General features: G+C 60.2%; 4 protein-coding genes across 16 annotated transcripts in view; 3 read left to right on the top strand and 1 right to left on the bottom strand.

Annotated features, from left to right (window-relative positions):
* The first annotated feature begins 504 nt into the window (after positions 1-504).
* Positions 505-4,808, top strand: TRAPPC1 (trafficking protein particle complex subunit 1). 3 transcript variants are annotated; one of them, XM_069799787.1, is made up of 5 exons: positions 505-606; positions 2,134-2,232; positions 2,777-2,847; positions 3,516-3,654; positions 4,356-4,807. In XM_069799787.1, exons 2-5 carry the CDS (start codon positions 2,134-2,136, stop codon positions 4,482-4,484), a joined length of 438 nt encoding a protein of 145 aa, XP_069655888.1. In that variant the 5' UTR covers positions 505-606; the 3' UTR covers positions 4,485-4,807. The 3 variants fall into 3 exon arrangements, with proteins under 3 accessions (XP_069655888.1, XP_069655890.1, XP_069655889.1); XM_069799789.1 differs by lacking the exon at positions 505-606 and adding an exon at positions 663-687 and having other exon boundaries at positions 4,356-4,808; XM_069799788.1 differs by lacking the exon at positions 505-606 and adding an exon at positions 855-1,174 and having other exon boundaries at positions 4,356-4,808.
* A 591-nt stretch (positions 4,809-5,399) lies between these two features.
* On the top strand, positions 5,400-12,922 carry KCNAB3 (potassium voltage-gated channel subfamily A regulatory beta subunit 3). Of its 4 annotated transcripts, XM_069799780.1 has the most exons (15): positions 5,403-5,807; positions 6,356-6,399; positions 6,966-7,003; positions 7,107-7,180; positions 7,550-7,594; positions 7,990-8,034; positions 8,485-8,522; positions 8,797-8,883; positions 9,185-9,220; positions 9,421-9,506; positions 9,715-9,808; positions 10,193-10,278; positions 10,960-11,047; positions 11,824-11,912; positions 12,405-12,922. In XM_069799780.1, exons 1-15 carry the CDS (start codon positions 5,542-5,544, stop codon positions 12,474-12,476), a joined length of 1,188 nt encoding a protein of 395 aa, XP_069655881.1. In that variant the 5' UTR covers positions 5,403-5,541; the 3' UTR covers positions 12,477-12,922. The 4 variants fall into 4 exon arrangements, with proteins under 4 accessions (XP_069655882.1, XP_069655883.1, XP_069655880.1 ...); XM_069799782.1 differs by lacking the exon at positions 9,185-9,220 and having other exon boundaries at positions 5,402-5,807; XM_069799779.1 differs by lacking the exon at positions 9,421-9,506 and having other exon boundaries at positions 5,402-5,807.
* Positions 12,923-13,603: 681 nt separating this feature from the next.
* Positions 13,604-23,049, top strand: LOC104324563 (coiled-coil domain-containing protein 81). Of its 7 annotated transcripts, none has more exons than XM_069799768.1 (14): positions 13,611-14,122; positions 14,191-15,133; positions 16,838-16,969; positions 17,627-17,661; positions 17,758-17,874; positions 18,648-18,862; positions 19,055-19,142; positions 19,365-19,426; positions 19,734-19,887; positions 20,094-20,350; positions 20,665-20,750; positions 21,123-21,247; positions 21,731-21,839; positions 22,476-23,049. In XM_069799768.1, exons 7-14 carry the CDS (start codon positions 19,070-19,072, stop codon positions 22,756-22,758), a joined length of 1,149 nt encoding a protein of 382 aa, XP_069655869.1. In that variant the 5' UTR covers positions 13,611-14,122; positions 14,191-15,133; positions 16,838-16,969; positions 17,627-17,661; positions 17,758-17,874; positions 18,648-18,862; positions 19,055-19,069; the 3' UTR covers positions 22,759-23,049. The 7 variants fall into 7 exon arrangements, 6 of the variants coding, with proteins under 6 accessions (XP_069655869.1, XP_069655871.1, XP_069655870.1 ...); XM_069799770.1 differs by having other exon boundaries at positions 13,611-14,392; positions 14,431-15,133; XM_069799769.1 differs by having other exon boundaries at positions 13,611-14,689; positions 14,901-15,133.
* A 3,714-nt stretch (positions 23,050-26,763) lies between these two features.
* CHD3 (chromodomain helicase DNA binding protein 3) overlaps positions 26,764-27,645 on the bottom strand; it is a 45,452-nt gene continuing 44,570 nt past the window's right edge. For both annotated transcript variants that reach the window (XM_069799765.1, XM_069799766.1), the window contains one exon: positions 26,764-27,276. In XM_069799765.1, the coding sequence (XP_069655866.1) occupies positions 27,173-27,276 (104 nt within the window). In that variant the 3' untranslated portion in view covers positions 26,764-27,172. The remainder of the gene's footprint in view (positions 27,277-27,645) is intronic.

Here is a 27,645-nt window from a genome sequence, read left to right as displayed (position 1 = left end):
GGGGTCCTGTGGGTGTGGGGTTGGGGGGCTGGGGGACAGGGGGTGGGACACGGGGGGGGACACGGGGGACCTATGGGGACACGGGGGGACATGGGGGACCCAGGGGGACACGGGGGGGGGACACGAGGGGGGGACACGGGGGACCCAGGGGACACGAGGCGGGGGACACACGGGGGGACACGACACACGGGGACTTTGGGCGGCACCGGTTGCAGGAGGGGCCTCCCCGGTTCCCACGGAGGCCCCAAAATCGGCGCAATGTGCCCCAAAACGGAGCCCTGATCCCCCCCCCCGTGTCCCCGCTCGGGACCCCAAACCCGCCGCTTTCAGCCCCAAAGCGCCGCCGCGCCCCGCCTGTCACTCATGGCCCGGGCCACGCCCCCTTCGGCGCTCGACCACGCCCTCTCCCTGACCCACCACGCCCCAATCCCCACGAGACCACGCCCCCTCAGCGGGCCAGACCACGCCCTCTCCCCTCACCTGACCTCGCCCCGCCCTCCGCTCCGCCCCGCCCCTCTCGGCTCCGGCCGCCATGTTAGGTGCGGGCGGAAGTGACGGTGCGCGGCGGCGGCGGGGCCGGGCGGAAGTGAGGGCGGCCCGGCGGAGGTGAGGCGGTGCGGGGAACTGGGGGGGGACTGGGGCGGACTGGGACTAGTGGGGCTGCCGGGCGTTGGGGGATACTGGGAGGTACTGGGGGTAACGGCACTGGGGGGATACTGGGAGGCACTAGGGGATACTGGGAGCACTGGGGATAATGGCACTGGGAGATACTGGGAGGCACTGGGTGATATTGGGAGGTGCTGGGGAATACTGTGAGCACTGGGAGGCACTGGGGGATATTGGGAGGTGCTGAGGGATACTGGGAGGCACTGGGGGATATTGGGAGGTGCTGGGGGATACTGTGAGCACTGGGAGGCCCTGGGGATAACGGTACTGGGAGGCACTGGGGGATAGTGGGAGCACTGGAAGGCGCTGGGGGTAATGGCACTGGGATGCACTGGGGGATACTGGGAGGCACTGAGAATAATGGCACTGGGAGATACTGGGAGGCACTGAGAATAATGGCACTGGGGGATACTGGGAGGCACTGGGGATACCAGCACTGGGTGTAACAGCCGTGGGGGATAGTGGGAGCACTGGGAGGCACTGGACGATACTGGCATTGGGCATAACGGTACTGGGAGATACTGGGAGGCACTGGGGGATATTGGGAGGCGCTGAGAATAATGGCACTGGGAGATACTGGGAGGCACTGGGGATACCAGCACTGGGTGTAATGGCTGTGGGGGGTATTGGGAACTACTGGGAGGTACTGGGGGATACTGGCATTGGGCATAACGGTACTGGGAGACTCTGGGGACAACAGCAGTGGGAGGCACTGGGGGATACTGGGAGACACTGGGAGGAAGGGCACTGGGGGATACTGGGGGGGCTCTGGTGGATACTGAGAGATACCAGGGGGACTTGGGGGGCACTGGGGAATACTGGGACATACTGGGGGTAACGGGACTTCAGTTGCACTGGGAATTACTGGAGAAAATGGCACTGGGGAATACTGGGGGGCACTGGGGTCCCTGTGGGGTTTGGGGGGCCCCCCCGGGTTTTGGGGTCCCCCCTGTGGGGTTGGAGCCCCCCCCAGATTTGAGGGATCCCCTGGGGGGTCTGGGCCCCCCCCAGCTTTGGGGTCCCTGTAGGATTTGGGGTCCCCCCCTTTTTTTGGGGTGTCCACCCTGGGTTTTGGGGGCCCCCCATTTTTGGGGGGGGCCCCCGGTTTTGGGGTCCCCCCCTTGGGGTTGCAGCCCCCCCAGATTTGAGACAACCCCTGGGGGGTCCCTGCAGGATTTGGGCTCTACCCCCCGAGTTTTGGGGGGGTCCGCCCCGAGTTTTGGGGGGTGCCCCCGGTTTTGGGGGGTCCCCCCCGTGGTGTTGGAGCCCCCCCCTCAGATTACAAGATCCCCTGGGGGGGGCTGGAGAATCCTTGTCGGATTTGGGGTCCATCCCCCTGGGTTTGTGGGGTGCCCCCAGGTTTTGGAGGGGTGTCCCCCGGGTTTTTGGGTGTCCCCCGGGTTTTGGGGTCCCCCTCCCAGTTTTGGGGCCCCCCCCAGAGCTGTTGCCCCCCCCCCCCCCCCCCAGATGACGATACACAACCTCTACATCTTCGACCGGGCTGGCACCTGCCTGCACTACAGCGAGTGGCACCGGCGCCGGCAGGCGGGGATCCCCAAAGAGGAGGTGGGGGGTGTGGGGGGTATATAGGGGTTATGGGGGGGGCTACAGGGGGCTGGAGGGGGAGTATGGGGGGATGCAGGGGGCTGGAGGGGTGTTTGGGGGGGGTATGGGGGGCTGGAGGGGGGTTGGGGGGGCTATAGGGGGTTATGGGGGATGCAGGGGGTGTATAGGGGGATATGGGGGGCTGGAGGGGGGTATAGGGGGATATGGGGGGCTGGAGGGGTGTTTGTGGGGGGTATGGGGGGCTGGAGGGGGTTATGGGGTGCTGGAGGGAGGCTATAGGGGAGGTATGGGAGGTTATAGGGGGTATGGGGGGCTATAGGGGAGGTATGGGGGGCTGGAGGGGTGTTAGGAGGGGTTATAGGGAGGTGTGGGGGGATATAGGGGAGGTATGGGGGGCTGGAGGGAGGTATAGGGGGGTATGGGGGGCTGGAGGGGGGTTGTGGTGTGGGTATGGGGTTGGGGGGGTATGGGGGGGCTGGCAGGAGGTTGCTTGGGGGTGTGGTGCCACTGTCCCCCTCCCATGTCCCCCCCCCGTGCCCCCCAGGAGTTCAAGCTGATGTTCGGGATGCTCTTCTCCCTCCGCTCCTTCGTGGGCAAGATGAGCCCCACCGACATGTATCCTGGGGGGTCCGGGGGGGCCTTGGGGGGGCTCTGGGGGACCCCCAGGACTATTTGACACCCCCCGGGGGGCGGCCATGGGGGACCCCCAGAAACGCAGAGGGGACCCCAAAGGGGTTTTGGGGGGATCCCAGTGATACCTGGGGGGGGGGGGGCTGCAGGGGGATGCTGGATAAGGAATTGGGGACCCCCCCCCTCAGGGGTGAGGGGGATATTGGGGGCCCCCCCCAGGGAGGCTCTAGAAGACCCCGAAGTTGTTGTGGGGGGGGCCCAGGGAAGAACATGGGGGGGACCCCAAAGGTTTTGGGGGACCCCAAAAAGGGCATTGGGGGACACCCAGGGGAGGAAGAGGGGTCCCTGGGGGGGTTCTCAGGGGGTACACCCCTGCCCAGGGAGGCCATAGGGGACCCCAAAAAGGGCATTGGGGGTCCCCAGGGGTGTGTGGGGAGTTCTTGAGGGGAGCCCCCCCCATGGGGGGGACCCCCAAAAAAATCAGGGACCCCCAAAGAGAGACCAAGGGGGACCCTGAGGAGGACAGGGAGGGGCAGATGGGGGAACCTCAGGGATGGGGATGTTGGGGGGGTGTTGGAGGAATTTGGGGGGGGCCCCCAGGAATTTGGGGGGAGCCCCCGCCGCTTCCATTGGGGGGGTTCCTTAACGCACAGGCGGGACGGCTTCATCTCCTTCCACACCAGCAAGTACCGGCTGCATTACTACGAGACCCCGACGGGGCTGAGGCTGGTGCTCAACACGGACCTGAGCGTCGCCTGCGCCCGCGAGGCGCTGCACCACATCTACAGCAACGTGAGGGCACCCCAAAACCTGCACCCCGAAACCCCCGAGCCCCTAAACCCTCCCTGCCCCCCCAAACCTGTCCACAGACCCCAATCCTGCCCTTGAATCCCGCTGCGTTCCCCCAACCTGCCCCCCTGCGCCCGTGAGGCGCTGCACCACATCTACAGCAACGCGAGGGCACCCCAAAAACTACCCTGCACCCCAAAAACTGCACCCAAAAAAACCTCCAAACTCCCAGACCCTCTGTGCCCCCCCAAACCTCTCCACAGACCCCAATCCTGCCCTTGAATCCCGCTGCGTTCCCCCAACCCGCCCCACTGCGCCCGCAAAGTACTGCCCCACATCGACAGCAGTGTGGGGGCACCCCAAAACCCCCCCTGCACCCCAAAAACTGCACCCCAACACCCCCCTGAACCCCAGAACCCCCCACCCCCAAAACCTGCACCCCCAGCACCCCAAAACCCCCTGCACCCCAACCCCCCCCGAACCCCAAACCTGCCCCAGCACCCAGAAATGTGCCACCCCCCCCAAATGCACCCAGCACCCCAAAACCCGCACCCCTGGGGTGAGGTGGGGTCCCTGGGTGATGGGGGGGGTCCTGGACACCTGGTTCCCTGGGTGCTGGGGGGGGTCCCTGGGTGCTGGGGGGGATCCCAGACACCTGGGTCCCTGGGTGACAGGTTTTTTTGGGGGGGGGGGTGTCCCCGCAGCTGTTCGTGGAGCTGGTGGTGAAGAACCCGCTGTGCCCCCCCCGGCAGCCGGTGCAGAGCGAGCTCTTCCGCAGCCGCCTCGACGCCTTCGTCCGGGGGCTTCCCTTCTTCGCCCCCCGCCCCGCCTGAGCCCCCAAACCCCGGGGGGGCACCCCCCAACCCCGGAGGCCACCCCAACATCCCGGGGCGGGGGGGAGGAAGCACCTCTACCCCCCCTGGGGGCACCCTGACCCCCCACCGGGGTTGTCCCTGCACACCCTGGGGTACCCCAATATTTTGGGGGGGGCCCTGCACCCCTGGGGGCACCCTGACCCCCCCCGGGGGTACAGCCCCACCCCCGGGGTACCCCAACATTTCCTGGGGGTCATCCCACCCCAAGGGTCACCCCGAGACCCCCCCAAAGGTTCAGGGCCCCCCCCCCCGGGCTGGGTGCCCCTCTCTCCACTGGGACACCCACCCCCCCCCCAAATGGAATAAAGGTGTTTTGTTGGTTCTCAGCTGCTTGTGGGTGCTGGGGGGGGGCATAGTGGGGCGGGGGGGGGGGCTATGGGGCAGGGAGGTGGTTATGGGGGGGGTCCCCCCTGTGTGCCCCCCCCCCCTCGCAGCACCCACAGCATTTCCCATGCACCCAGGCATCCGGGGACAGTCCCATCCCCCCCCGCGTCCCATCTGTCCCTCCCCTCCCCCAACGACAGCTGGTGTCGCGAGAAGGACCCAAGGGTGCTTCCCCCCCCCCCAAAAAAAAGGACCCAGGTTTCTGGGTGCCACCCCCCCCCCCCAAAAAAAGGGACCCAGGTTTTTGGGTGTCCCCCCCCCCCAAAAAAAGGGATCCAGGCGTCTGCGTGCCCCCCCCCCCCCAAAAAGGGACCCAGGTTTCTGGGTGCCCCCCCACCTCAAAAAAAGGGACACCGCCCCCCCATCCCGGCTCCCTCCCCCCCCCCCGTACGTAAGAAGGGGGCGGGCCCAAGCGACCGAAAAGGAGAGGGGGCGGAGCCTGTATGCAAATTCCCCCTCCTCCTGGGTGGGGCTTCCTCCCTCCTGGGCGGGGCCTCCTCCCCTCCCCGCCTGGGTCCCCTGAGGCTTCGCGAACGACCTGGGGGTCCTGCCCCCCCCCCCCAAAAAAAACCCCAACCGGGATTCCTGGGGGTCCCCTGAGAATTTCGGGGCCCCCCCCGTGCCCCCCCCCATGCAGGTCTCTATCGCCTGCACCGAGCAAAGCCTGCGGAGCCGCAGCGCTGAGGAGCGCCTGGGGGGGGGAGGAGGAGGAGGAGGAGGAGGGGGGGCTGGGCCCCCCCCACCCCCCCCACCCCCCCCTCCCCGGGGGGGTCCTGGCAAAGGGCAACAACGAGGGGGGGGGAAATCGGCAGCGGGGGGGGCGGCAGCGGCTGCATTGCGAAGGGACCCCCCCCCGCCCCCCCCGGGCTGCACCCAAGGGGCTGGAATGAAGTACCGGTACGGGGGGGGTCATGGGTGGGGGGGAGAAGGGGGGGTCTGGGTGCCTTTGGGGGGGGCCTGGGTCCCTTTTGGGGGGGAGCTGGGTTATTTGGGGGGGCTCTGGGTCCCTTTGGGGAGGCTGGGTCACTTTGGGGGGGGGCTCTGAGTCCCTTGGGGGGGACTCTGCATCCCTTTGGGGGGCTCTGGGTGCCTTTGGGGGGGAGCTGGGTTACTTGGGGGGGGCTGGGTCACTTTGGGGGGGGACACCCGGCTGCTTGGGTCCCTTTGGGGGGGGGCACCCAGGCCTTGGGTCCCCTTTTTTTTTGGGGGGGGGGGCACCCGGCTGCTGGGTGCCTTGGAGCGGGGGGGAGGGCTGGGTCCCTTTTGGGGGGGGCACAGGGGCCTGGGTCCCTTTTTTTGGGGGGGGGGGAACCGGGTGCCTGGGTGCCTTTTGGGGGGGGCACCCAGGCCCTGGGTCCCTTGAGGGGTCTGGGGGGGCACCCAGGGGACTCAGGTGTCCGGGGGGACCCATGGTGACCCCCCCAATTTGTTGCCCCCCCCCGCAGGAACCTGGGGAGATCAGGACTGCGGGTCTCCTGCCTGGGGCTGGGTGAGGGGGGCGGGGCTTGGGGGGGTGGGGCAAGGGTGGGGGCGGGGCAATTGGGGGGCTTGGGGGGGCAATGGGGGGGAATGGGGGCAACGGGGCAAGGGGGGGCTGGTCGGGGGGGGTGTCCATGGAGGTCAATGGGGTAAGGGGGGACAATGGGGGGCAATTGGGGGCAAGGGGGGGCAATTAGGGGCAAGGGGGGGGCAGTGGGGGATGATGGGGGCAATGGGGGGGCAATAAGGGGCAATGGGGCAAGAGGGGGCAAGGGGGCAAGGGGGGGGCCCATGGGGCAAGAGGGGGTCCATAGGGGTCAATGGGGTCAATGGGGCAAGGGGGGGGTCTGGGGGGGCAATGGGGCAAGGGGGGGGGCAATGGAGGATGATGGGGGCAATGGGGGGGTCTATGGGGGTCAATGGCATTAATGGGGGGGGCAATGGGGCAAGGGGGGGGCCGTGGGGGTCAGTGGGGGGTGGTGGGGCAAGGGGGGGTCTGGGGGTGTCAATGGGGGGGTCAGTGGGGTGTATTTTGGGGGGGGGTCACCTACAGCTCCAGCTGGCTCTTGCCCCCAGGTGCCCGGGGGACGTTCGGGGCCGGGATCTCCGATGAGGTGAGACCCCCCCGGCCCCCCCTTTTCCCCGACCCCCCCAGGGTACCTCTTCTCCCCCCCCCCGGGGGTAACCCCCCCCATGACCCCCTTCCCCCCCCTCAAGGCGGCCGAGCGGGTGCTGAGCGCAGCCTACGAAAGCGGGGTGACCCTCTTCGACGCTGCCGAGGCCTCGGGCAGGTACGGCTGGGGGGGGACACCCCAAAACCTCCCCCCCCCACTGCCCCCTCCAGGGCACCCAGGTGTCCAGGGGACCCCCAACCCCCCCCCCCCGATTTGGGGCACCCCAACCCCACCCAACCCCCCCACCCAGGGCACCCAGGTATTGGGGGGACCCCCCCACCCCCAGGGCACCCAGGTGTCCAGGGGACCCCAAAACCCCCCCAACCCCCCACCCAAGGGACCCCAGCCCTCCTTATCCCCCCCCCCAGAGCACCCATATGTCCAGGGGACCCCAAAACCCCCCCAAGGGATCCCCAACTCCCCCCCAGGGCACCCAGGTATTTGGGGGACCCCCCCAGGGCACCCACTGTTGCTCCCCCCCCCCAGGGCCGAGAAGATGCTGGGAAAGATCCTCAGGAGCAAAGGCTGGAGGTGGGGGGGGTCCGGGGGGTCCGGGAGATGTTGGGGTGCCCCTGGGAGGCATCGTGGGGTGCTGGGGTGGGGGGCTTTTTGGGGGGTGGGGGGGGAATCCTGGGGTGCTGGGGTGGGGGGCACCCTTGGGGGGGGGCAGAGGGGGTTCTGGGGGGGGAGGGACCCTTGGGGGGGTGGGGGGGGTCTGGGGGGTCCTTTGGGGTGCTGGGAGTGGGGGGGAGTGCCCTGGGTGGGTGCTCGGGGGGCACCCTGGGGTGCCGGGGGGGCAATCTATGGGGCTGGGGGGGGTCCTCTGGGTGCTGGGGGGTTGGGCGGGGCCTGGGGGGTGGGCGTGGGGGTCCCTGGGGTGCCGTGGGGCAGCTATGGGGTGCTGACCCCCGTTCCCCCCCCCCAAGGCGCTCCAGTTACGTCGTCACCACGAGGGTCTTCTGGGGGGGGCAGTGAGTACCCACAATCCTCTGGGGGGGGCTGTGGGGGGGCTATGGGGCAGAGGGGGGGCTATGGGGCAGGAGTGGGAGCTATGGGGCAGGAAGGGGGCTATGGGATGGGGGGGCTGTGGGGCAGGAGGGGGCTGTGGGGCAGGTGGGGGGAGCTGTGGGGCAGGAGGGGGGCTATGGGGCAGGTGGGGGGAGCTGTGGGGCAGGAGGGGGGGCTATGGGGCAGGTGGGGGGAGCTGTGGGGCAGGAGGGGGGCTGTGGGATGGGGGGGCTGTGGGGCAGGAGGGGGCTGTGGGGCAGGTGGGGGGAGCTGTGGGGCAGGAGGGGGGCTATGGGGCAGGTGGGGGGAGCTGTGGGGCAGGAGGGGGGGCTATGGGGCAGGTGGGGGGAGCTGTGGGGCAGGAGGGGTCGGTGTGGGGCAGCCGTGGGGTGATGCTGTCTCTGCCCCCCAAGGGCCGACCGGGGGCTCTCGCGGAAACACGTCCTGGAGGGTGAGTTGTGGGGCTGGGGGGGGGGAAGTGTGGGGCAGGGGGGGTGTGGGGCTGGGAATGGGGGGTTGGGGGGAGGAGGGGGACTGGGGGAGTGGGGGGCACTGGGGGGCGGGAGGGATCTGTGGGGCTGGGGGGGGATGGGGGACAGTGCCGTGGGGCAGGGGATGCTGTGGGGCAGGGGATGCCGTGGGGCGGGGCCGTGGGGTGACGCTGTGGGGCAGGGGAGGCCGTGGGGCGGGGCCGTGGGGCAGCGTGTCTGTCCGTGGGTCCCCAGGCCTCCGTGGGTCCCTCCAGCGGCTCCAGCTCGACTACGTCGACGTCGTCTTTGCCGGGCCCCGCCCCGGCCCCGCCCACACCGAAGGTAAGGCCCTGCCCTCTGCCCCGCCCACACCTGCACCAGGCCCCGCCCCTTCCCACAGACCCCTCCCCACCCAGTCTCCTCCCACCCCGAGGACCCCACGGGTTGGCCCCGCCCCTTGCCCCACCCCTTGCCCCACCCCTTGCCACCCTCTAGGCTCCGCCCATGCCTAACACCCCACCCTTGGGGGCTCCTCCTACTGGTCCTAAAACCCCTTACCGACCACGCCCCTCACAGGCCCCGCCCTCTCGGGCCACGCCCTCTTAGCCCCCGCCCCCTCACATGTCTCTGCTTCGCCCCACAGGGCTCGACCCGACCCTGCGCCTCCTGCGGCTGGAAGGTACCAGGGGGGGGGGACACCCCATGGGCCCCCCCCATAGCACCCATGGACCCCACCCCATGGACCCCACCCCCTAGCACCCATGGGCCCCCCCCAGACCCCCCCTAGCACCCCTGCCCCCCCCCATTTCCCTCCCTGTCCTCCTCTTTGCTCCTCCGGCCCTCAGTAGGGCTCAGAGTGAACGCCCTGTTGTCCCACAGAGCTGGTGCGTGCCATGAGTGACGTCATCGACCAGGGACTGGCGCTGTACTGGGGGACGGCGGGGGGGGCGCCCGGCGACGTCATGGTGGGGACACTGGGGGGGGACACGGGGGGGGGAGGGGCAGGAGGGCACGGGGGGGACGGACGTGGGGGGGACCTGGTGACGTCATGGGGGGGCATGGGGTGACAAGGGGGAGGGGACATGGGGGATGATGGGGGGGGACATGGGGGGACACAGGGGGGACATTGGGGACACGGGGGGGGGACAGCGTGTCATGTGTGTGTCCCCCCAGGACGCCTACGCGGTGGCCCGTCAGTTCAATTTGGTGGCCCCTGTGTGCCAGTGGGCGGAGCTTCCACCAGAGCCCCGCCTCTTCCGGCAGATAGGTGGGGGGGCACCCATGGGGTGGGGGGGCGTCAATGGGGTGGTCCATGGGGGGGAGGGGCTATGGGGTGGGGGCACCCATGGGGGGTCTATGGGGGGGGTCTATAGGGTGGGGGCACCCATGGGGGGGGCTGTAGGGTGGGGGCACCTATGTAAGGGGGCTGGGGGGGGCACCCATGGGGGGGGCACCCGTGGGGGGGGTCTATGGGGGGGTCTATAGGGTGGGGGCACCCATGGGGATCCCCGTGGGTGGGTCCGGGCTATGGGGTGCTGTGCGGGTGGGCCCGTGGGGCAGCTGTGGGTCTGGGGGGGGGCAGTGGTGTCCGTGGGGGGGGTCAGGTCTGTGGGTCCGGGGGGGCCGTGGGTCACCCCACGGCGTCGCCCAGGCCTGGGTGCCGTCACTTGGTCCCCGCTGGCCCCCGGCCCCAGCCTGGAGGAGGAGCCGCTGCCCCACGGCCGCCCCACAGCCAAGGTAGGCGAGTGTCCCCCCCGCCTGCCCCACGGCGTCCCCACGCCTGCCCCATAGCCCCCCCACGGCCGCCCCATGGCCGAGGTATGTCCCGTGTCCCCCCCCCCCGCTGCCCCCCAACTGCCCCATAGCCAAGGTATGGCCCTCCCCTGCCCCACGGCTGCCCCACGGCTGCCCCATAGCCCCCCGTCCCTGCCCCACAGCCAAGGTATGGCCCCCCCCGTGCTCCCCCACAGCTGCCCCATAGCCCCCCCGGCTGCCCCACTGCCCGTGCCCCACATCCCCCTGGTGTCCCCATGTCCCCCCATCACCTTGGTGTCCTCTCGTGTCCCCCAGCGTCCCCCCCATGTCCCCCACGTCCCCATGTCCCCCGATGTCCCTGATGTCCCCCCGATGTCCCCATGTCTCCCCCACGTCCCCGATGTCCCCACGTCCCCCCGGTGTCCCCCGTCCCCTGACATCCCCGTGTCCCCCCCCCAGTGCCCCTGATGTCCCCCCATGTCCCCGATGTCCCCATGTCCCCCCCAATGTCCCTGTCTCCCCCAATGTCCCTGTGTCCCCCCGATGTCCCCCCCAAAGTCCCCGACGTGCCCCCTCCCCTGATGTCCCCACGTCCCCCCCACCTCCCCGACACCCCCCATCCCCCCCCCCCCGGTGTCCCCCCAACGTCCCCGCTGTCCCCAGGCCGTGGGGCGCCGGCAGGCGCTGAAGGTGGGGGAGCTGCAGCCGCTGGCCCAGCGCCTGGGCTGCTCCGTGTCCCAGCTCGTCATCGGTGAGGGGACACGGGGGGACACGGGGGGACACGGGGGGACACAGGGACATGGGGGACACGGGGGAACGGGGGACACGGGGGGACATGGGGGACATGGGGATGTGGGGGGACATGGGGACACGGGGGGACATGGGGGGACATTGGGGGGGACACAGGGGACAGGGGTGGTGACGGTGGGTGACAGTAGGGTGACATGGGGGGACAAGGGGGTGACAGGGGGTGACAATGGGGTGACACAGGGTGACAAGGGGGTGACAGTGGGGTGACGGGGGTGTCAGGGGGGTGACAGGGGGTGACAATGGGGTGACACAGGGTGACAAGGGGGTGGCAGTGGGGTGTCAGTGGGTGACACAGGGTGACAAGGTGGTGACAGTGGGTGCCATGGGGTGTCAGTGGGTGACAATGGGGTGACACAGGGGGTGGCAGTGGGGTGACAGTGGGTGCCGGTGTCCCCAGCCTGGTCCCTGTGTGCCAGGGAGATGGGAGGTGACGGTGGGTGACCGTGGGTGACAGTGGGTGCTGGTGTCCCCCAGGGTGGTGCCAGCACGCCAAGGGGTTGGGGGGGTGACAGTGGGTGATGTGGGTGCCATGGGGTGACTGGGTGTCAGTAGGTGACGTGGGGTGTCGGTGGGTGACATTGGGTGACAGTGGGGTGACAGTGAGGTGTCAGTGGGTGCCATGGGGTGATATTGGGGTGCCATGGGGGGGGCCGTGGGGTGACGGTGGGTGTCCGTGGGTGCCGTGGGGTGTCAGTGGGTGACAGCGGGTGTCCCCAGCGTGGTCCCTGCGGGCCGAGGGCGTCAGCTCCGTCCTGGTGGGGGCCGAGACCCCCCAGCTGCTGCAGGAGCAGCTCCACGCCCTGCAGGTGAGGGGGGGGCACCCAAAAACCTGGGTCCTCTGGAGTGGGGGGGGCACCCAGACCCCTGAGTCCCTTTTTTCGGGGGGGGGGGGGGGCACCCAGACCCCTGGGTCCTCTTTTGGGGGAGACACACAAACACCTGGGTCCCTTTTTTTGGGGGGGCACCCAGACACCTGAGTCCCATTTTTGGGGGGGTACCCTGACACCTGGGTCCCCTTTGGGGAGGCACCCAGACCCCTGGGTCCCTTTTTTGTGGGGGGGGGGGGCACCCAAACACTTTGGTCCCCTTTTTGAGGGGGGGGGGGCATCCATACACCTGGGTCCCTTTTTTGGGGTGGGGGGCGCCCATGCACCTGAGTCCCCTTATTTTTGGGGGGACACCCATATACCTGGGTCCTCGGGGAGGGGGGGCGTGCACCCAAAAACCTGGGTCCTCTTTTGGGGGGGGGCACCCAGACCCCTGGGTCCCCCCCAAACTCCCCCCCCCCCCCCCCCCAGGTGCTGCCCCAACTCGGCCCCTCGACGCTGCAGGAGCTGGAGACCCTCCTGGGGGAGGTGGCCCCGCCCTAGGCCACGCCCCCTCGCCTCCCATTGGCTGTCTTCTGCATGAGCCCCGCCCCTCCTCTCTCCCCCTCCCCTTTTGGCTTCAGGCCCCGCCTCTCGCCCCGCCCCTTCGGTAAAGGGGTGCGGTTAAGGAGGGTGGGGCCCCCGGCCTCGCGCCTCCCCTTCTCGTTGGTTGATTGAGTGAGGGGGGCGGGACCCGTGAGTATAGTCCCCGCCCACCCCAGCCTATCCCACAATGCCTTGCACCCCGGGGAGGGGGAGGAGCCATGGTAATCGAGAGCAATAATACCCGCCCCCCCGCCGGGGGGGCGGGGCCTTTTAAGCACAAACCCCGCCCCTCTTTGACTATCTCCCCCCCAATCGCAGCGCTTCCAGTTGGGGGCGGGGCCTCGCCTAGCCCCGCCCCCTCCCCCCCGAAAGGGGCGGGGCAATAAAGTGGCTTTTCCCACGTGGGGGGGGGGCTGCGGCCTCGTGTTTGGGGGGGTGGGGGGGCGGGGCTTCATTTAGGGGCGGGGCTTCGGGGGCTGGGGGCTGCATTGGAGGGTGGGGTTTTGGGGGGGTGGGGGGGTGGGAGGGGATTTATGGTTTTTGGAGGTGGGTTTTGCGGGGGGGGGTCTGTGTTTTTGGGGGGGTGTTGTGGTTTTTTGGGGTGGTTGGTGGTTTGGGGGGGCTGTGTGGTTTGGGGGGGGGCATTAAGCCTGGATTTGGGGTGCTGGGGGTGGGGGGCCTGGCACTACATTTTGGGGGGGGGGTATCATATGGGGGGGGTCGAGGTGACCGCCTGGTTTTGGGTCATTTTTTCTGCTTTTTGCTCGTTCTGCTGGTTTGGGGTGGGGGGGTGTGTCTGGTTTTGGTAAAACCACTCCCAAATTGGGGGGATTTGGGTCAAACCTGCCAGTCCCAAAGGAACTCGGGGGGGGGGGGGCAGGAGCCTGGGGGGATGTCCCCAAAATACAGGGGCTGCCCCACAGGGTCAGGCTTAGGGTTAGGTCAGGGTTAGTTTTAGGGTCAGGGTTAGGATTGGTTTAGTGTCAAGGTTAGGTTTAGGGTTGGTTTAGGTCAGGGTTTATGTCAGGGTCAGGGTTAGGATTAGGGTTAGGGTCAGGGGTTAGAGTTAGGGTCAGGGTTAGGATTTGGGTTAGGATTACGGTTAGGTTTAGGGTTGGTTTAGGTCAGAGTTTATGTCAGGGTTAGGATTAGGGTTAGGGTCAGAGTCAGGGGTTAGAGTTAGGGTTAGGATTGGTTTAGGGTCAGGTTTAGAGTTTGGGTTAGGGTTATGGTTAGGGTTAAGGTTAGGGTTGGTTTAGGTCAGGGTTTATGTCAGGGTTAGGGTCAGGGGTTAGGTCAGGGTTAGGGTTAGAGTTAGGTTTATGGTCAGGGTTAGTAGTTAGGGTCAGGGTTTAGGCTAGGATTAGGTTTAGGTTTTGAGTTATTGTTAGGATTAGGGCTAGTGCTAGGTTTAAGGTCAGGGTTAGTGTTAGGTTTAGGTTAGGGTCAGGTTTTAGGTCAGGGATAGGGTTAGGGTTGTTAGTGTTAGAGCTAGGTTTAGGGTTAGTATTAGTGTTGGTTAAAGTTAGGGTTAATGTTAGGTTCAGTCTCAGGGTTAGGGTTAAGACGATGAGGGTTAGGATAAGGCTTAAGTTCAGAGTTAGGTTAGGGTTAATTTTAGGTTCAGGCTTAGAGTTAGGGTGCAGACCATTAGGGTTAGGATAAGGGTCAGGGTTAGGTTTAAGATCAGAGTTATGGTTAGGTCTTAGTTTATATTTATGATTAGAATTATTAGGTTTAGTGTTCAGATTAGGCTTTAGACCATTAGGGTTAAGGTTGGTTTAGGGCTAGGGTTAGGATTAGATTTAGGTTTAAGACCCTTAGGATTAGCGTTAGGTTAGGGTTAGGGTTAAGACCATTAGGCTTAGAGTTAGGTTGGGGTTAGGGTTATGACCATTAGGCTTAGAGGTAGGGTTAGAATCATGGTTAGGGTTAAGTTCAGGCTCAATTTTAGAGTTAGAATTAGGATCAGGGTTAGGGTTAAGGCTCTTAGGGTCAGGCCATTTGCGTTAGGCTTAGTGTTAAGACCTTTAGGTTCAGCGTTAGGGTTAGGCTTAAGCTTAGGGGAGCGTTAAGAGCATTAGGGTTAGTATTACGAGCATTAGGGTTAGCGTTAGTGTTAAGGCCATTAGGCTTAGATTTAGGGTTAGTGTTAAGACCATTAGGGTTAGGTTTAGTGTTGAGACCATTAGAGTTAGGGTTAGGGTTTGTGTTGACCATTAGGCTTAGACTTAAGGTTAATGTTAAAGACCAGTAGGGTCAGAGTTAGTATTAAGACCGTTAGGGTTAGAGTTAGGGTTAAAAGACCATTAGGGTTAGGGTTAGTGTTGAGACCATTAGGGTTAAGACCGTTAGGTTTAGTGTCAAGACCATTAGGGGTAGGTTAGAGTTAGGCTGCACATTTAGTGCAGTTTAGGGTTAGGTTTAGGGTTAGGCTGCATATTTAGTTCCCGGCTGTTTGCTTCCATTCTGGCCTCTGTTCCCGTGCCCTTTGCTGTTACCTGTGGAATTAAGTCGGGTTTTTTAGGGTTCCACCGACCTCAGCTCGGCTGCCTCGGATCATCCCTCCTCATTGGTCATGGGAGGAGTCTTGGGCGCGAGAAGACTTTGTTAAGGTGAGCCTGGCGAGTTTGCCTCCCCAAATTAATTAAGAAGTGGAGTCCCAAGTACATCTTAGCTCATTATGGACACCGGGAATAGTTTGCTCCCCCCCCATCAGCACCCACTTTTCGACGGGCACCAACGCGACGTCCAACACCACCGGCGAGTTCGGTAATGAGCAAAAGGAGACTTTGCATATGTATGATATCTTAATTAGCACCAGTTTTATTATCTGCCCGTGCAGTGTTTTCCCTTGAGCTTGACTCCTGAGCTCGGCTGCGTCGGGTCCCCCTTTGATGAGCGTTGGTGTCCAACCCCCACCCTCCGCCACGGTCAGGGACATCTTCCAGTAGGTAGGGTTGCTCCAAGCCCCATCCAACCTGACCTTGAACCCTTCCAATCATAGACCCATGGACCAGTTTGGGTTGGGAGGGACCCTTGAAGGTCCACCTAGTCCAACCCACCCTCCACCATGAGCCAGGACATCTTCAGCTCAATCAGGTTCCTCAAAGCCCCATCCAACTTGATCTTGACTGTTTCCAGGGACGGGGCGTCTCCCCCTGGGCATGACATCACTTGGTACGGAACATTCCTTTCACCAGTTTGGGCTCGGTGTCCCGGCTCTGTCCCCTCCCGACTCCTTGTGTCCCTCAAGCCATCTTGCTGGCTGAGCGTGAGAACCTGAAAAAATCCTTGACTTAGTCTAAACATTACTGAGCGAGAACTGAAAACATCGGCGTTATCAACATTCTTCTCGCCCTAAATCCAAAACATAACACTAGAACAGCTACTAGAAAGAAAATTAACACTCTCCCAGCTGAAACCAGGACACCGGGTTAATTTTTTTTTACTTTACTTTGTTTTTTTGACATTTCTTTTTGCCTTTGACGAGACTATCTTTATAGGTATCTTGTCATGGTGGTCCAAGACTTCTTTAAGGAAATGAAATACGTTATTGATTATTTGAATGGGGGAGAAAAGAAAAACTAAAAAAAAAATTAAATTCCCTTCAATACCATCCTTGAATAATCATTAACCCCTGGCCTAAACCACACCACTCTCATGCTTAATGCAAAAGCCAACTAAAATCAACCCAAAAGGTTCGCTCGTGCCAAGACACGTCCCGTCAACTGGTTCATCCTCACTGTGAGGCCCGTTCCCATTCAGAGACAAAAATGTCAATTTAATATCATCATTCGTAGCCACACCCACGCTGGCTATTTCAAATAATCTTATTATTTCCTTTGTGACAATTACAAAGCAAAAGCTTATTTTTCTTTCCGATCCCCTTCTGGCACCTAATGCTACGCTGACAGCTCCGATATTCCCCGTACGTCTGGTTTTGCCCTTATTATTGCCTTGGTCTGAATTCTGGCAGGATCTTTTTTTTAATCCTTGCTGCAAATTGTAATTAATTATTTTCATAACGGACTAACGTGCCCTGTAACCCTTAAAAACCTGTCCAAGTTGGGCTACTCTTCTGTTTTCCCATAAAGTCATTAGCCTTAATGGGAAATCCTTAATTTAGCGCCTCCTCGCTTTGCCGATTAATTTTCTAACACCGCATCGGTTGACGCTTAATTCTGAGTTTCTGCCGAGGTGTGGGTCATAGTGAACATTTTGACTTCAGGTTTATTTGCCAAGTTGCGCATTAAGACCTTTTCCGATTATCCTCGTTCTCATCCCGTTGGGTTTCTTCTCCCGTGTGCGATTCCCAGTGCCTCATGGAATGTCACAAAGGAGCGAGGCGTCATCGTCGCCCGTTCAACCCACTCCAGGAGCGGAAAGAGGTCGGGATGTTGGCCAGGACGCCCCGGCGGCCAGGAATCAGCTCGATAAATCCATCATCGGTACGTCGACACAACCGATAACTGATTTATTCCATGTTTTTTCTTGGTTTCCTTCCTAATAATCACTTTTTTTTTGAGCCAAAATGGGCTACTTAGTTGAGCAATCGGAATTTACAGCCAATTTCTTCTTGACCTTTTCTTTTTGTCACCTTTTTTTTTCTTTTTATCACCCTTTTTTTTAATTTTTATCGCCCTTTTTTTCTTCTTATTGACCTTTTCTCTTCTTATCACCCTTTTTTTCTTCTTATTGCCCTTTTTTTCTTCTTATCGCCCTTTTTTCTTCTTATTGCTCTTTTTTATTCTTATCGTCTTTTTTTTCTTCTTATCACCTCTTTTTTCTTCTTATCACCTTTTTTTTCTTCTTATCGCCTTTTCTTCCATCTTCTTATCTTCACAGCTTATATAAGGATTGGGTTTGATTGATTGCAAGAGTTTGAGCGCCTGTTTACCCACATTGTCCTCAAATTCATCCCATCGTCCTCTCCCTGTTGCCCAAAATCTGCTGCTTTGCTTCTTAAGAACCAGTTTTCCAGAAGGAATTTTGGAAATTCTTTTCTTTTTCTCATCCTGAGTTGTATGGTCTACGCAACCTTCACCAGACTAAATAATATATTTTATTATTTAATTATTGTTGAATTATTTTTTTTTTCTTTGCAGGTATGATGGAGTTTAATCTCTTTGGAATATTTTGTGTAAGCTCCTGATTTATTACCTTAAATTTCAACTATCTTTATTAACAAAAATGTATAGTTCTGCCATCAGATGTAGGTTTTTTTAAAAATTTTCAGCCAGGAGCAGATATCTGCAGCTTCTTTGGAGGCTCAGCGTACGAGCTGTGCACTCGATGGATGGGGCCGGGCGCCTTTTACACATATTCAAAGAATCACAACGGGAAAGAACCCAAGGTGGGTGCCTTCTGTGTTTGCTTTGACCAATTTTTTTTTTTGATTTCCCGTATTTTCCCCTTTTCTTACATTTTTTTTTTTTATTCCCCATATATGCCATTTTTAGGTAAACACACCACATCTACAAGACTAAAACTGTTATTTTTCACGTGTTCCAATTCTACTTAAATGTACCGTTCTCGATAAGACTAAAATAGGTTTGGTTTTTTTTATCATGCAGGCCGTTTTTATTTAAACATGCCACACTTACGAGACTAAAAGAATTACTTTTATGGCTAAACACACATTTAAAGGGGCAAACCTCACCTTGGTGTTGTCATCCCTAACTATTCTTCATTTCCCAGCAAATTAGAAAAGGAAAGAGTGGAATGAGAGTCCCGTGTATCCAAAATTCCTGTACTTTGCCCACTTCCATAAAATACTGTATTATTTCTTTTAAGACTAAATGAAAATAACTATCATCTAACTGTTCCATCCCTGGAAACAGTCAAGGTCGGGTTGGACGGAGCTCTGAGCGACCTGGTCTAGTTGAAGATGTCCCTGACCATGGCGGGGGGGGGTGGAGTGGATGGACCTTCCAAGGTCCCTTCCAACCCAAAATATTCTCTGATTCTATGATTGGAAGGGTTCAGGGTCAGGTTGGACGGGGCTTGGAGCAGCCCTACCTACTGGAAGATGTCCCTGACCATGGCGGGGGGTTGGGTTGACCTAGATGGACCTTCCAAGGTCACTTCCAACCCCCACCCATTCTATGATTCTATGATTCTCTGAAGGGTCTGTAGCCTGAGGACCGGTGTTCGTGGCAACAGGGGGGATTAAAAGAAGGATTTTGCCCAATGGGGGATGGCTGAGCATTTTCCCAACATGCTGTCTGCTGGTTTGAGGAGAATGCAGAGGATTCGGGGGCCAAGACAGCACGGGCATACGTTAGCTGGACACGGGACATGGAGGAAGGAGTGGATGGGAGTCCCATCACAGAGTGCAGCAGGTCGGTGGGTGCCATATCCCCATGACCAGCCCATCAATCAGCAGCGGCCGTGTCACCACGGTGTCACAATGGGCCTGTGACATGGCTGCCGGGGGGGGGGGCATATAAAAGGAGCCGCAGGGTGGTGGGTCCTGCACCCTACGGATGTAGGACGAACGCCGGGATGAGCTCCTACATGTCTGTTGGTCTAAGGAGTGATCCGCCGGCATGAGACAGACCAAGATGAACTTCTGGGACGGGATGGAGCACGCCTTCATTATGCCCAGCATCACCGCTGAAGGTACAGCCGTCCACAGCCACCGCCGGAGCGTTGCGATGACCAACGGTTGCGGCGTTGCGTGTGGGCAAGGCTCGGCACTGCAGCCATCTCAGGGCCGTCGCCATTTGGGACCGGGGACGGTGATGAGAGGGTGGATCCGCCACCTCACCACGGCTTGGGGGTTGTTGGAGGGTTGAGAGCCGGCGGACATGAAGCGTGACCCGATTTTCCTTTCTTTTCCAGAGCGAACAGCCATCTGGGACGCCATGGCCGGCTACGTTCAAGAACAGCTCTTGCTGCACAAGGTGGGGAGTCCCCATGACCCTGCAGTTACTCTTCCCCTCCTCCAAAAGCAGGAAACCCATCCCAAAAATCCCACTGATGGAAAAACAGGGCTTGTGCAAGGGTGGTAGCACCTCTGGTAGGTGGTGTGGTGCTGTAGGGCTGATCCCGGTCGCTGGAGACCCTTGGGCTGCTTCCCAAAGTTCTCCCCGCTGTCCCAGCAGCAGGAGCAGGCAGGATCCAACCTTGAAGCACCATCCCTGGACAGGGCCACCTCCAACTCTCCGTCCGGCCAGTTGTCACCCTTCAACCCTTCTTTTCCATTTGCAGGGAGTCCGGATTCCCACGCTCGGCTCCTTCGATACTGTCCCTAAACAGGTCCAGGTTGGAGATGAGGCTGTGATTATCCAGCAGCCCATCTTTCACCTGGCCAGGAATCTTGTGAACGTCCACAACCTGACGGACAACAAAGCCTACCTGCCTGGTAAGACGGTGGATTAAACCCTTGGTTGGCTGCGCGGCCATTGCATCCCTTCCCTGGGTCTGAGATGCTTCTCTAAAGCAAATCCCCCTCTGCAGACCAGGTCCAAAAATGTTTTTTGGGGGTTTTTTTGGGCGATGCAATGATGGCAATACGCCTGCAGAAGGGTCACTGGGTAAGCGTCTCCATCCCTCTTGTGGTTTTTCCAGGAAACAAAGAGCTGGAGGCCCTTAAATACACCAAGGTGGCTGCAGCCGCCTGCGTGTCCCGGCAGAAAGCGGAGAGCTGCATCCAAGGCACCCTATCCCTGCTCTCTTACTGCCTGGGGAAAGGGGAGAACATCGCTCTTGCCCTGACGGACATTGGGGTGTTGCTCATTGAAGGCAGGAGGGTGCAAATGAAGTTCTACTACAGCTTCCTGGAGACGTTGTCCGGGAAGGAAAACTTGGGAAAAGCTGTTTTCAAGGTGAGCATTTTGGTTTCTCCGTGGCACGGGCAGTCCCACGGCAGTGTCCCAGCACTGCTTGCACGTGGCCCATCAGGACGTGGGCAGCCGCTCGGTCCAGACGAGAGTTACGGTCCTACCAACTCTCGCTGCCTTGAGCTCCTCTGGTATCGAGTGCCTCGGCCACGCCAAAGACGATTTACCGTCTTTGGGCTCTTCCGATATCGAGTGCCTCAGCCGTGCCAAGGACATCCTACCGTCTTTGGGCTCTTCTGATATTGAGTGCCTTGGCCACGCCGAAGACCTCCTACCATCTTTGGGTTCCTCTATTGCAGGTCCCCCAGCTGCTGGACATGGTGGTGTCCCCAGTGGTGCCCGTGGCCAGCCTGAGCTCCTCTGGCCGTATCATCATCTTTCCCGAGTGAGTACATTGGCGGCCGTAGCTGCTGTTTGATGCATTTGCTCCTTGTGACCATGGGTGTCCTCCCACAGGGACACCAGGCAGCGACTGTCATTGATGTCCCCACGTCGTAGTCGCTCCCATCGGGCAGATCTGATGGGAAAGACAGATGAATTTAGGCAACGCTTTTTTCCCACGGTGGCCTGGACTTCTTTGCCAGGTGACTCCATTTCCCAGGACTGTCCTTGGGGTCGGGACATGGTAGATTTGGGAAACACACAGTAGACTTGGGAAAACGATGGACGGCAATGCCAAAATCCGCCCGTGAGCAGGCGATCATGGCAAAGGCTGGTGATGCTCTGGGTCATGTCGGCCTCTTCTCCTTGTTTCCAGGTTTGAAATGGAGTTTGTGCCCAAACCACTGGCCAGGGATCTTCTCAAGACCTCGAGACAAGGCCCCGGTGAGGACAAGAAAGTGAGAAGAGACCGCTGGTCACCTTTTGGACAAGGCAGGAAAGGTAAAGCAGCTCCCAGCTCCTTTCCATAGCATGGGCAACCAAATTCTGTCATTTGACGGGACAATCACCAGAGTTGAGTGTCACACGGCTCCAACTTGTGCCAAAGCTTCACTCCAGCTCGGCACAGCCTTTTGTCCTAATGACTCGTTAGCTTCACCAAAATGGAGGATGGTGATCCAAGGCCCCCTTCTCCCCACCAAGCAATGTTCCCCCAAAAAGAGTCCCTGTCACCTCCCCGGCATCACCCAGCTCCTTGTTCCCAAACCTGGAGCTGATGATGCAGTCGGAAAATTAGGTTGGAAATGGGGAATGGGGGCAAGACCCGGTGTCAGGGAGAGTGCGAGGCTACGATGGTGACTGCAAGGGGAGCAGAACGTCCCTCTTCGATATTTTGGGAAGAGGCCTGAGCACCCCTGGGTGTCGGTGGTGCCGACAGCGTCCCAGCAATGCTCTTCTGACGAGATCTCTCTTTCCTGCTTCCAGTGGGATCTCCTGGTTTTCCCTTTCCTGTTAGTCCAGACGCGGTTAATGCTGAAATACCACAGTTCTGGGAAATCACAGGGCCGAGGAAGAGGAAGAAGTCGCGGGTCAGGTGAGGTTGGAGGCTCAGGGCTGGTGTGTGCATGGGGTCATTTTGCCCAGAGAGGTGGTAGGTGCCCCATCCCTGGAAATATTCCAGGTCAGGTTGGACAGGGCTCTGAGCAACCTGATCGAGTTGAAGATGTCCCTGACCATGGCAAGGGGTGGGGGTTGGACTGGATGGACCTTCAAAGGTCTGTTCCAACCCCAACCATTCTCTGATTCTATGATTGGAAGGGTTCAAGGTCAGGTTGGTTGGAGCTTGGAGTGACCCTACCTACTGGAAGATGTCCCTGACCATGGCGGGGCATTGAGTTGGACTAGACGGACCTTTAAAGGTCCCTTCCAACTCCAACTATTCTCTGATTCTATGATTTTCTGACCCAGCAAGAGCCCATTCCCCAGCCCCAAACACTCGCCCTTCATCGCTGCCCAACATCCCACCGGAGGGGTGGGATGGGGATGGCAGGAACCCCCCCATTTCACAAGGCTGGATCTTCTCCAGCACTTCAGAAGAGCCTCCGTGGGGCCTGGGGACACAGGGACCGCTGTATGTCGGCCGAGGGTCCCAGCTCAGGGGGTATCCTTGGCTGAGCGGCCCCAAACCCATCGTGTCCTCAGGTAGATCTCTCCCGCTGTGTCCTTCCAGGCAGCGGTCAGAGATCCCAAAGGGCTCCTCTGCCAAAAAGCAGCCAGTGACCAGCCGTCCGAAGGGCAAATCCATGCTCAAAGGCCAAACATCAAAGCAGAGCCAAGTGCAGGCACTGCCTCAGAGCCACGGAGAAGAAGGAATAGTGGATCAAATCCTTGCTGAAATGGCAGTGAGGAAGAGGGTGAAAGCCAAGCCCTCCCATCCTCGGGGAGCCTTGACCTTCGAAACACCGGTAATAGCCATATTATCGGCAACGAGCTCTGAGGCCAGCCTGCTCTAGAAGCCCGCCTACAAGGTGCTCAGACGGCCGTCACCAAGACCAAAATGGCCAAAATAGTGACGTTTAGGCTTGAGAAATTCTGGCCAGTGCTGGAACAACCTCCGAAGGTGGTATTAGAGACCCGGAGCTCTGAGGCCAGCCTGCTTGAGGTGTCCCTCAATGAACATCTCTTGGTTTGACCCAACTGATGGGCGAGGAGACCAGCTCAACATGATGCTCTCCTCGACCGGAGAGGCCCTGGCTAGAATGATCAGGAAAAAGAGGAATAAAACCAACAGAGATGTTGCAGAAGAGTGTTGGCTTTTTTTAATTATGAACGAGGGGGAGAAGAGGTTTTACAGTTGGCCGTGGCTCCGGCATTAGCCCAACGTGCTCCTGGAAGCCGAGGGGCCGTCTGCAGGGCCTTCCCTTGGGAATCTTTTCCATGGCTGCTATGGAAAGGAATCTGCTTTTTTTGGGCAAGGGAGGGCAACTGGGCCCTTTGGGACAATGGGGTGAAGATCTGAACGCCCCTGGAAGGGAACGGGGAAGGATGCGAATGCAGCTGGGGAGACACGGAGGGCACCTGAGCTTTCACCCAGGGCCATAAGGGACCAGGGAAGGAGAGAAAGCAAGGCTGAGCCCAGCTCTGCTGGGCTGGACTTTATACTTCCACCTGTGGTAGAGCCAGGGCTCTTTACTATCCCATTTATCTCCCAGTTTATCCGATTTATACCCTATTTATATCTCTGTTTATGAAATCCTTCAAGTAGGTGCCCCGTTTGCCCATCCCGTGGGCCACCTGCGCTTCCAGAAGGTCCATCTCCAGTCCCAGCCCTACGGCACTCGTGTCTCCTGCTGTTCTCCTTCCCAAATCCATCGTAATCAATCCCGGAATCCAACCAGCCTCACAGAAACCTTTGGCTTAGGACCACCCCCTTCCAGGACCATGCTGGGCTGATCTCAAAGCCGTGGCATCGCAGGGGAATTATTAAGTCAGCGTTATAGGTTTTATTAAACAATTCCAACTTAAACTTCTGGAGAAATTCAGTTTGCAACTGGTCAGCCAGCACTGCCTGAGCTATAGTGGGTGAATAAGTATGTAATATAGTAGTGAACAGCTTATTGGCTGTTCAAAGTAAATTCCATCTCATCCCAGAAAAAAGGGAATTTTCTTTTATCCTCCTGCAGCAGCACCATAAATAACATGGGTTTGGGTGTTGGTTTTTTGTTTTTTTTTTCTTTTTTTTACATCAAGTGCTGCCATCCAGGGGCGAACGGCTGCTTGGCAGGTGGCGGTTCATGCAGCAATATCTGCAAGAGGAGCGATGTCTGCAGTAAACTTTCTAGCATCTATGATTAAGCGCCATCTCCCGTCTGGTTTTTTTATTGGCCACGCTGGAGAATTATCCAGGGAGCACGTCTGGGAGAGAATTTGTCTTTTTGCTAGGGCAGTTATAACCACCGCAACATTGATTTATGATTGACGATGCCATGCATCAATTCTGCCCAGGCAGGGAGGGGGCGGAGGTTGGGTTGGCCATCTTGACCCTCCTGAGTGTTATTTTTGCCTTATTTCCTCCCTTTTTTTTTTTTTTTGCAATGAGGTATGGTTTTAAGACAGCAAGGGCTCCCCTTACCAGCAGTCTCATGGCTTGAGGGTCTACAGGGGCAGTAGAAAGTTCACTTACTTAATGGTCTTACTGGTACAGCAGTGGGCTCCCCGCCGCCATCCCAAGGGTCTTTGCCCCCCACCCAAAACGCCACTCGGCACGTGGTAGAGCGCGGTTCGGTGTTAGGGGCTGCTCCCTCGGTCGAGGATGCTCCCGGTCCTCAAAAGCCGTCCGCTTCGTCTTGGTCTAAGTCAATACGGTCGTCTCCAGTGACGGCGATGCGCCACGTCGCTGCATTGTCCCGGCACATCAGCCAGTTGAAGGGGATTCTGTGGAATGGTCTTCACGGTATTTCTGCGGTTGGCAGCAGATACCTCAGGTTTAATAATAAAATTATTCCGATTCATCTAATCCATTCTCCTGGCTAAGTTCTTGGTCGGGGTCCTCCCAAATAATCTCCATCCCCACCTTCCAACGAGGGCTCACTCCGTGCCGCCGTAAATCGTCAGCGGTCGAATCCGCCATCCTGCCGGCTACGCCGATGAGGTGAATTATTGAGAGAAGCCATCGTTGGCAGGGTTAACTAAAGGGGTTTTATTAACGATTAAGCGACGATCAAAGGCTAATGAAGCGATGATTGAATGAAAATTAAACGCTAATCAAATGGTGATTAGGCAATAATTGAATGGTAATTAAACAGTGATTTGACAATGATTTACATGATAATTTAGATGATGATTTAGAAGATAATTTCGACGGTGGTCAAACACTCTACTACTTACTACACTTAATTAAGCCAAAGCTGCATATATAAATGTTGCTATCACACAATATCATTTTAGATCTAATATAAAACATCACTCACCCCGTTGCGGATATCGGATGCCGGCTGAGGTGACCCTCAGCCTCGAGGGGTGACCTTGGGAGACCATCTTTGCTCAAGGGGAGACGACCGCCGTGCAGCATGGGAGACCTCAGTGGGGTCTGGGGGGGGGGGGGCTGCAGGGTGAGGGTTGGGTGGTAGAACAAGCGCAGAGCCCCGGTGTTGGTGGGGTGAAGGGGCTACCAAGGGCAGGTTGGGGGGTGGCCACCAACAGCTTTCAGTCCTGGCCACCCAGGTATGGGAGGGGTCGCTGGGTCCCGGCTGATGGCCCCCCAGGATTAACCACCCATCGTTGATGGATCACCAGCGTGATGAGCCCTCACAGTTAACGACTTTGAGCGTGAGGGGCCCAAGGACTGATGGGACCCTGGGGTTTACCACCCCAAGGGTGTTGGGTACCCTGTTTCCTGCGCCCTAAGGTTAACCACCCCAAGGTGGGATGTTCTCCCAGGGTTGACCACCCCAAATGGTGATGGAACTCTGGGATGAACCATCTTTGGTTGTTGCAACCCATGGGTGAGCACCCTGGGGGGGGCTTAAGGGCCAGAAAATTGCGATGAGCTCCTTCTGTCCCCCCCACAGAACCCCTGCATCCCCTGGGATCATCCTAGTTGGAAAGGACCCCAGGAGGTCCAACATGGGGACGGCACTTGGGGACACAAGGGCTTGAGAAGCTGGGGTCCCCAGATGCCTGGGGACATGGGGATGGGGACAACGGGGTCTCCTGGCTGCCTGGATCCCCTGGGAAGGGGTTGGGTGCTTTTAGACCCAGCGCCGGCCCAGCACAGCACCGCAAATGGGCGACACCCACCCAGACCCCCCCACCCCCTTCCCTTCCTCCCGCCTCACCTCATCTGTCTGTCCATCCTCTGGTACCCAATACTCTTCATCCATCCATCCATCCCTGTATCTGTCCATCTGTCCCTCTGTCCTCTCGTTCCTCCATCCCCATCCTCATCCCTCTGTCTGTCCCTTACCCCCTCCAGGCAGCAGCCAGCTGTCACATCATGTCCCCAAAGGGCTCACGGTGTCCCCACAGGGCCTCATGGTGTCCCCAAAGGCCGTTAGGTCACCATGGCCGTGATGGTTGCCCTCGTGATGCCACCACAGTCACACTGGTCACTGTGGCTGTGCTGTCCCCGTGACTCTGCTGGTGACAATCCCTATGACTGTGACCACCGGGATGACGGTCCCCATGGCAGCACCGATGGCCAAGCTGGCGGCCATCCCCATGGTGGCCATGGCCAGCGGCCTTGACCACGCTGGTGACCAACCCTATGACCACGCTGGAGGCCACGATCACACGGCTAACCATTCCCATGGTGGCCACGACTGTAGCCGTCCCCATGACTATACCAGTGACTGTCCCCATGACTTCTGGTGGCCAAGACCACCCAGTTGACCATCCCCATGCTGTCCATGACCGCGGCCATCCCTACGACCGTGACAGGTGACCGTCCCCACAGCGGCGAGCCTCCCAGTCACCATCCCCATGGGTGACGGTGACGCCGAGGGACGAGCGGAGCCGGGTGCCGTAGCCAAGGAACCGGGTTTTATTCTGCTGCGGTTAAACAAGTGCCCGAGCCCCGGGGCGGGAGGGAGGGGGGGCCCTGGGGACACCGGGGGACCCCGGAGAGGACACCGGGGCCACCCGGACACCGGGATCCCCCCCACCACCGGGGATATATATATATATTCATATTTATAGTTGCAGTGGTCCTCGTCACCCCCCGAAACACCCGCACCCCTGGGTGCTGCCCCACCCCCGCACCGGATTTAGGGTGAAACGAGGCATTTCTGGCAGTGTGGGGGCCCCCCCCCTCCGCCGGCTGCCACCGCCTCCGGATTGGGGGCAGATCGGGGGCGGGGGTGTGGGGGGGGGGCAGCCCCGGGTGGGGGAGCGGGGGTGTTGGGGGGGGCCCCCCACGGCCCCCCCCCCTCAGTCGTCGATACAGATGACTTCGCCCCCACGCGGCTCCTTCTTCTCCGGCCCTTCGGCCTCGCGCTCCCGTTTCACCAGCACTGGGGGGCCGTTGGCGGCGGCTGCGGGGTGAGGGGGGGGAGGACCCAGGTGTCTGGGGTGGGGGGTCCAGACACCCACCCCCCCAGGGACCCACGCATCCGAGGCACCCCCCTCCCTGGGACGCAGGCACCCTTCTCTGATAGATCCATGCACCCAGGGACCCCCCACCCATGGACCCAGGCATCTGGGACACCCGCCCCCCCACTCCAGGACCCGGGCATCCAGGACCCCCCACCCAAGGACCGAGGTGCCCTGGGACACCCCCTTTGTGGCACCCAGGTGTCCGGGACCCTCCTGTGCTCGAGGACCCAGGTGTCCAGACCCCCCACCCAAGAACCCAGGCATCCGGACCCACCCCACCAGGGACCCAGCTGCCCTGGGACACCCCC

The sequence above is a fragment of the Haliaeetus albicilla genome, chromosome 13, assembly GCF_947461875.1.
Source record: "Haliaeetus albicilla chromosome 13, bHalAlb1.1, whole genome shotgun sequence".
Taxonomy (NCBI): domain Eukaryota; kingdom Metazoa; phylum Chordata; class Aves; order Accipitriformes; family Accipitridae; genus Haliaeetus; species Haliaeetus albicilla.
This window is presented reverse-complemented; position numbering and strand designations above follow the sequence as displayed.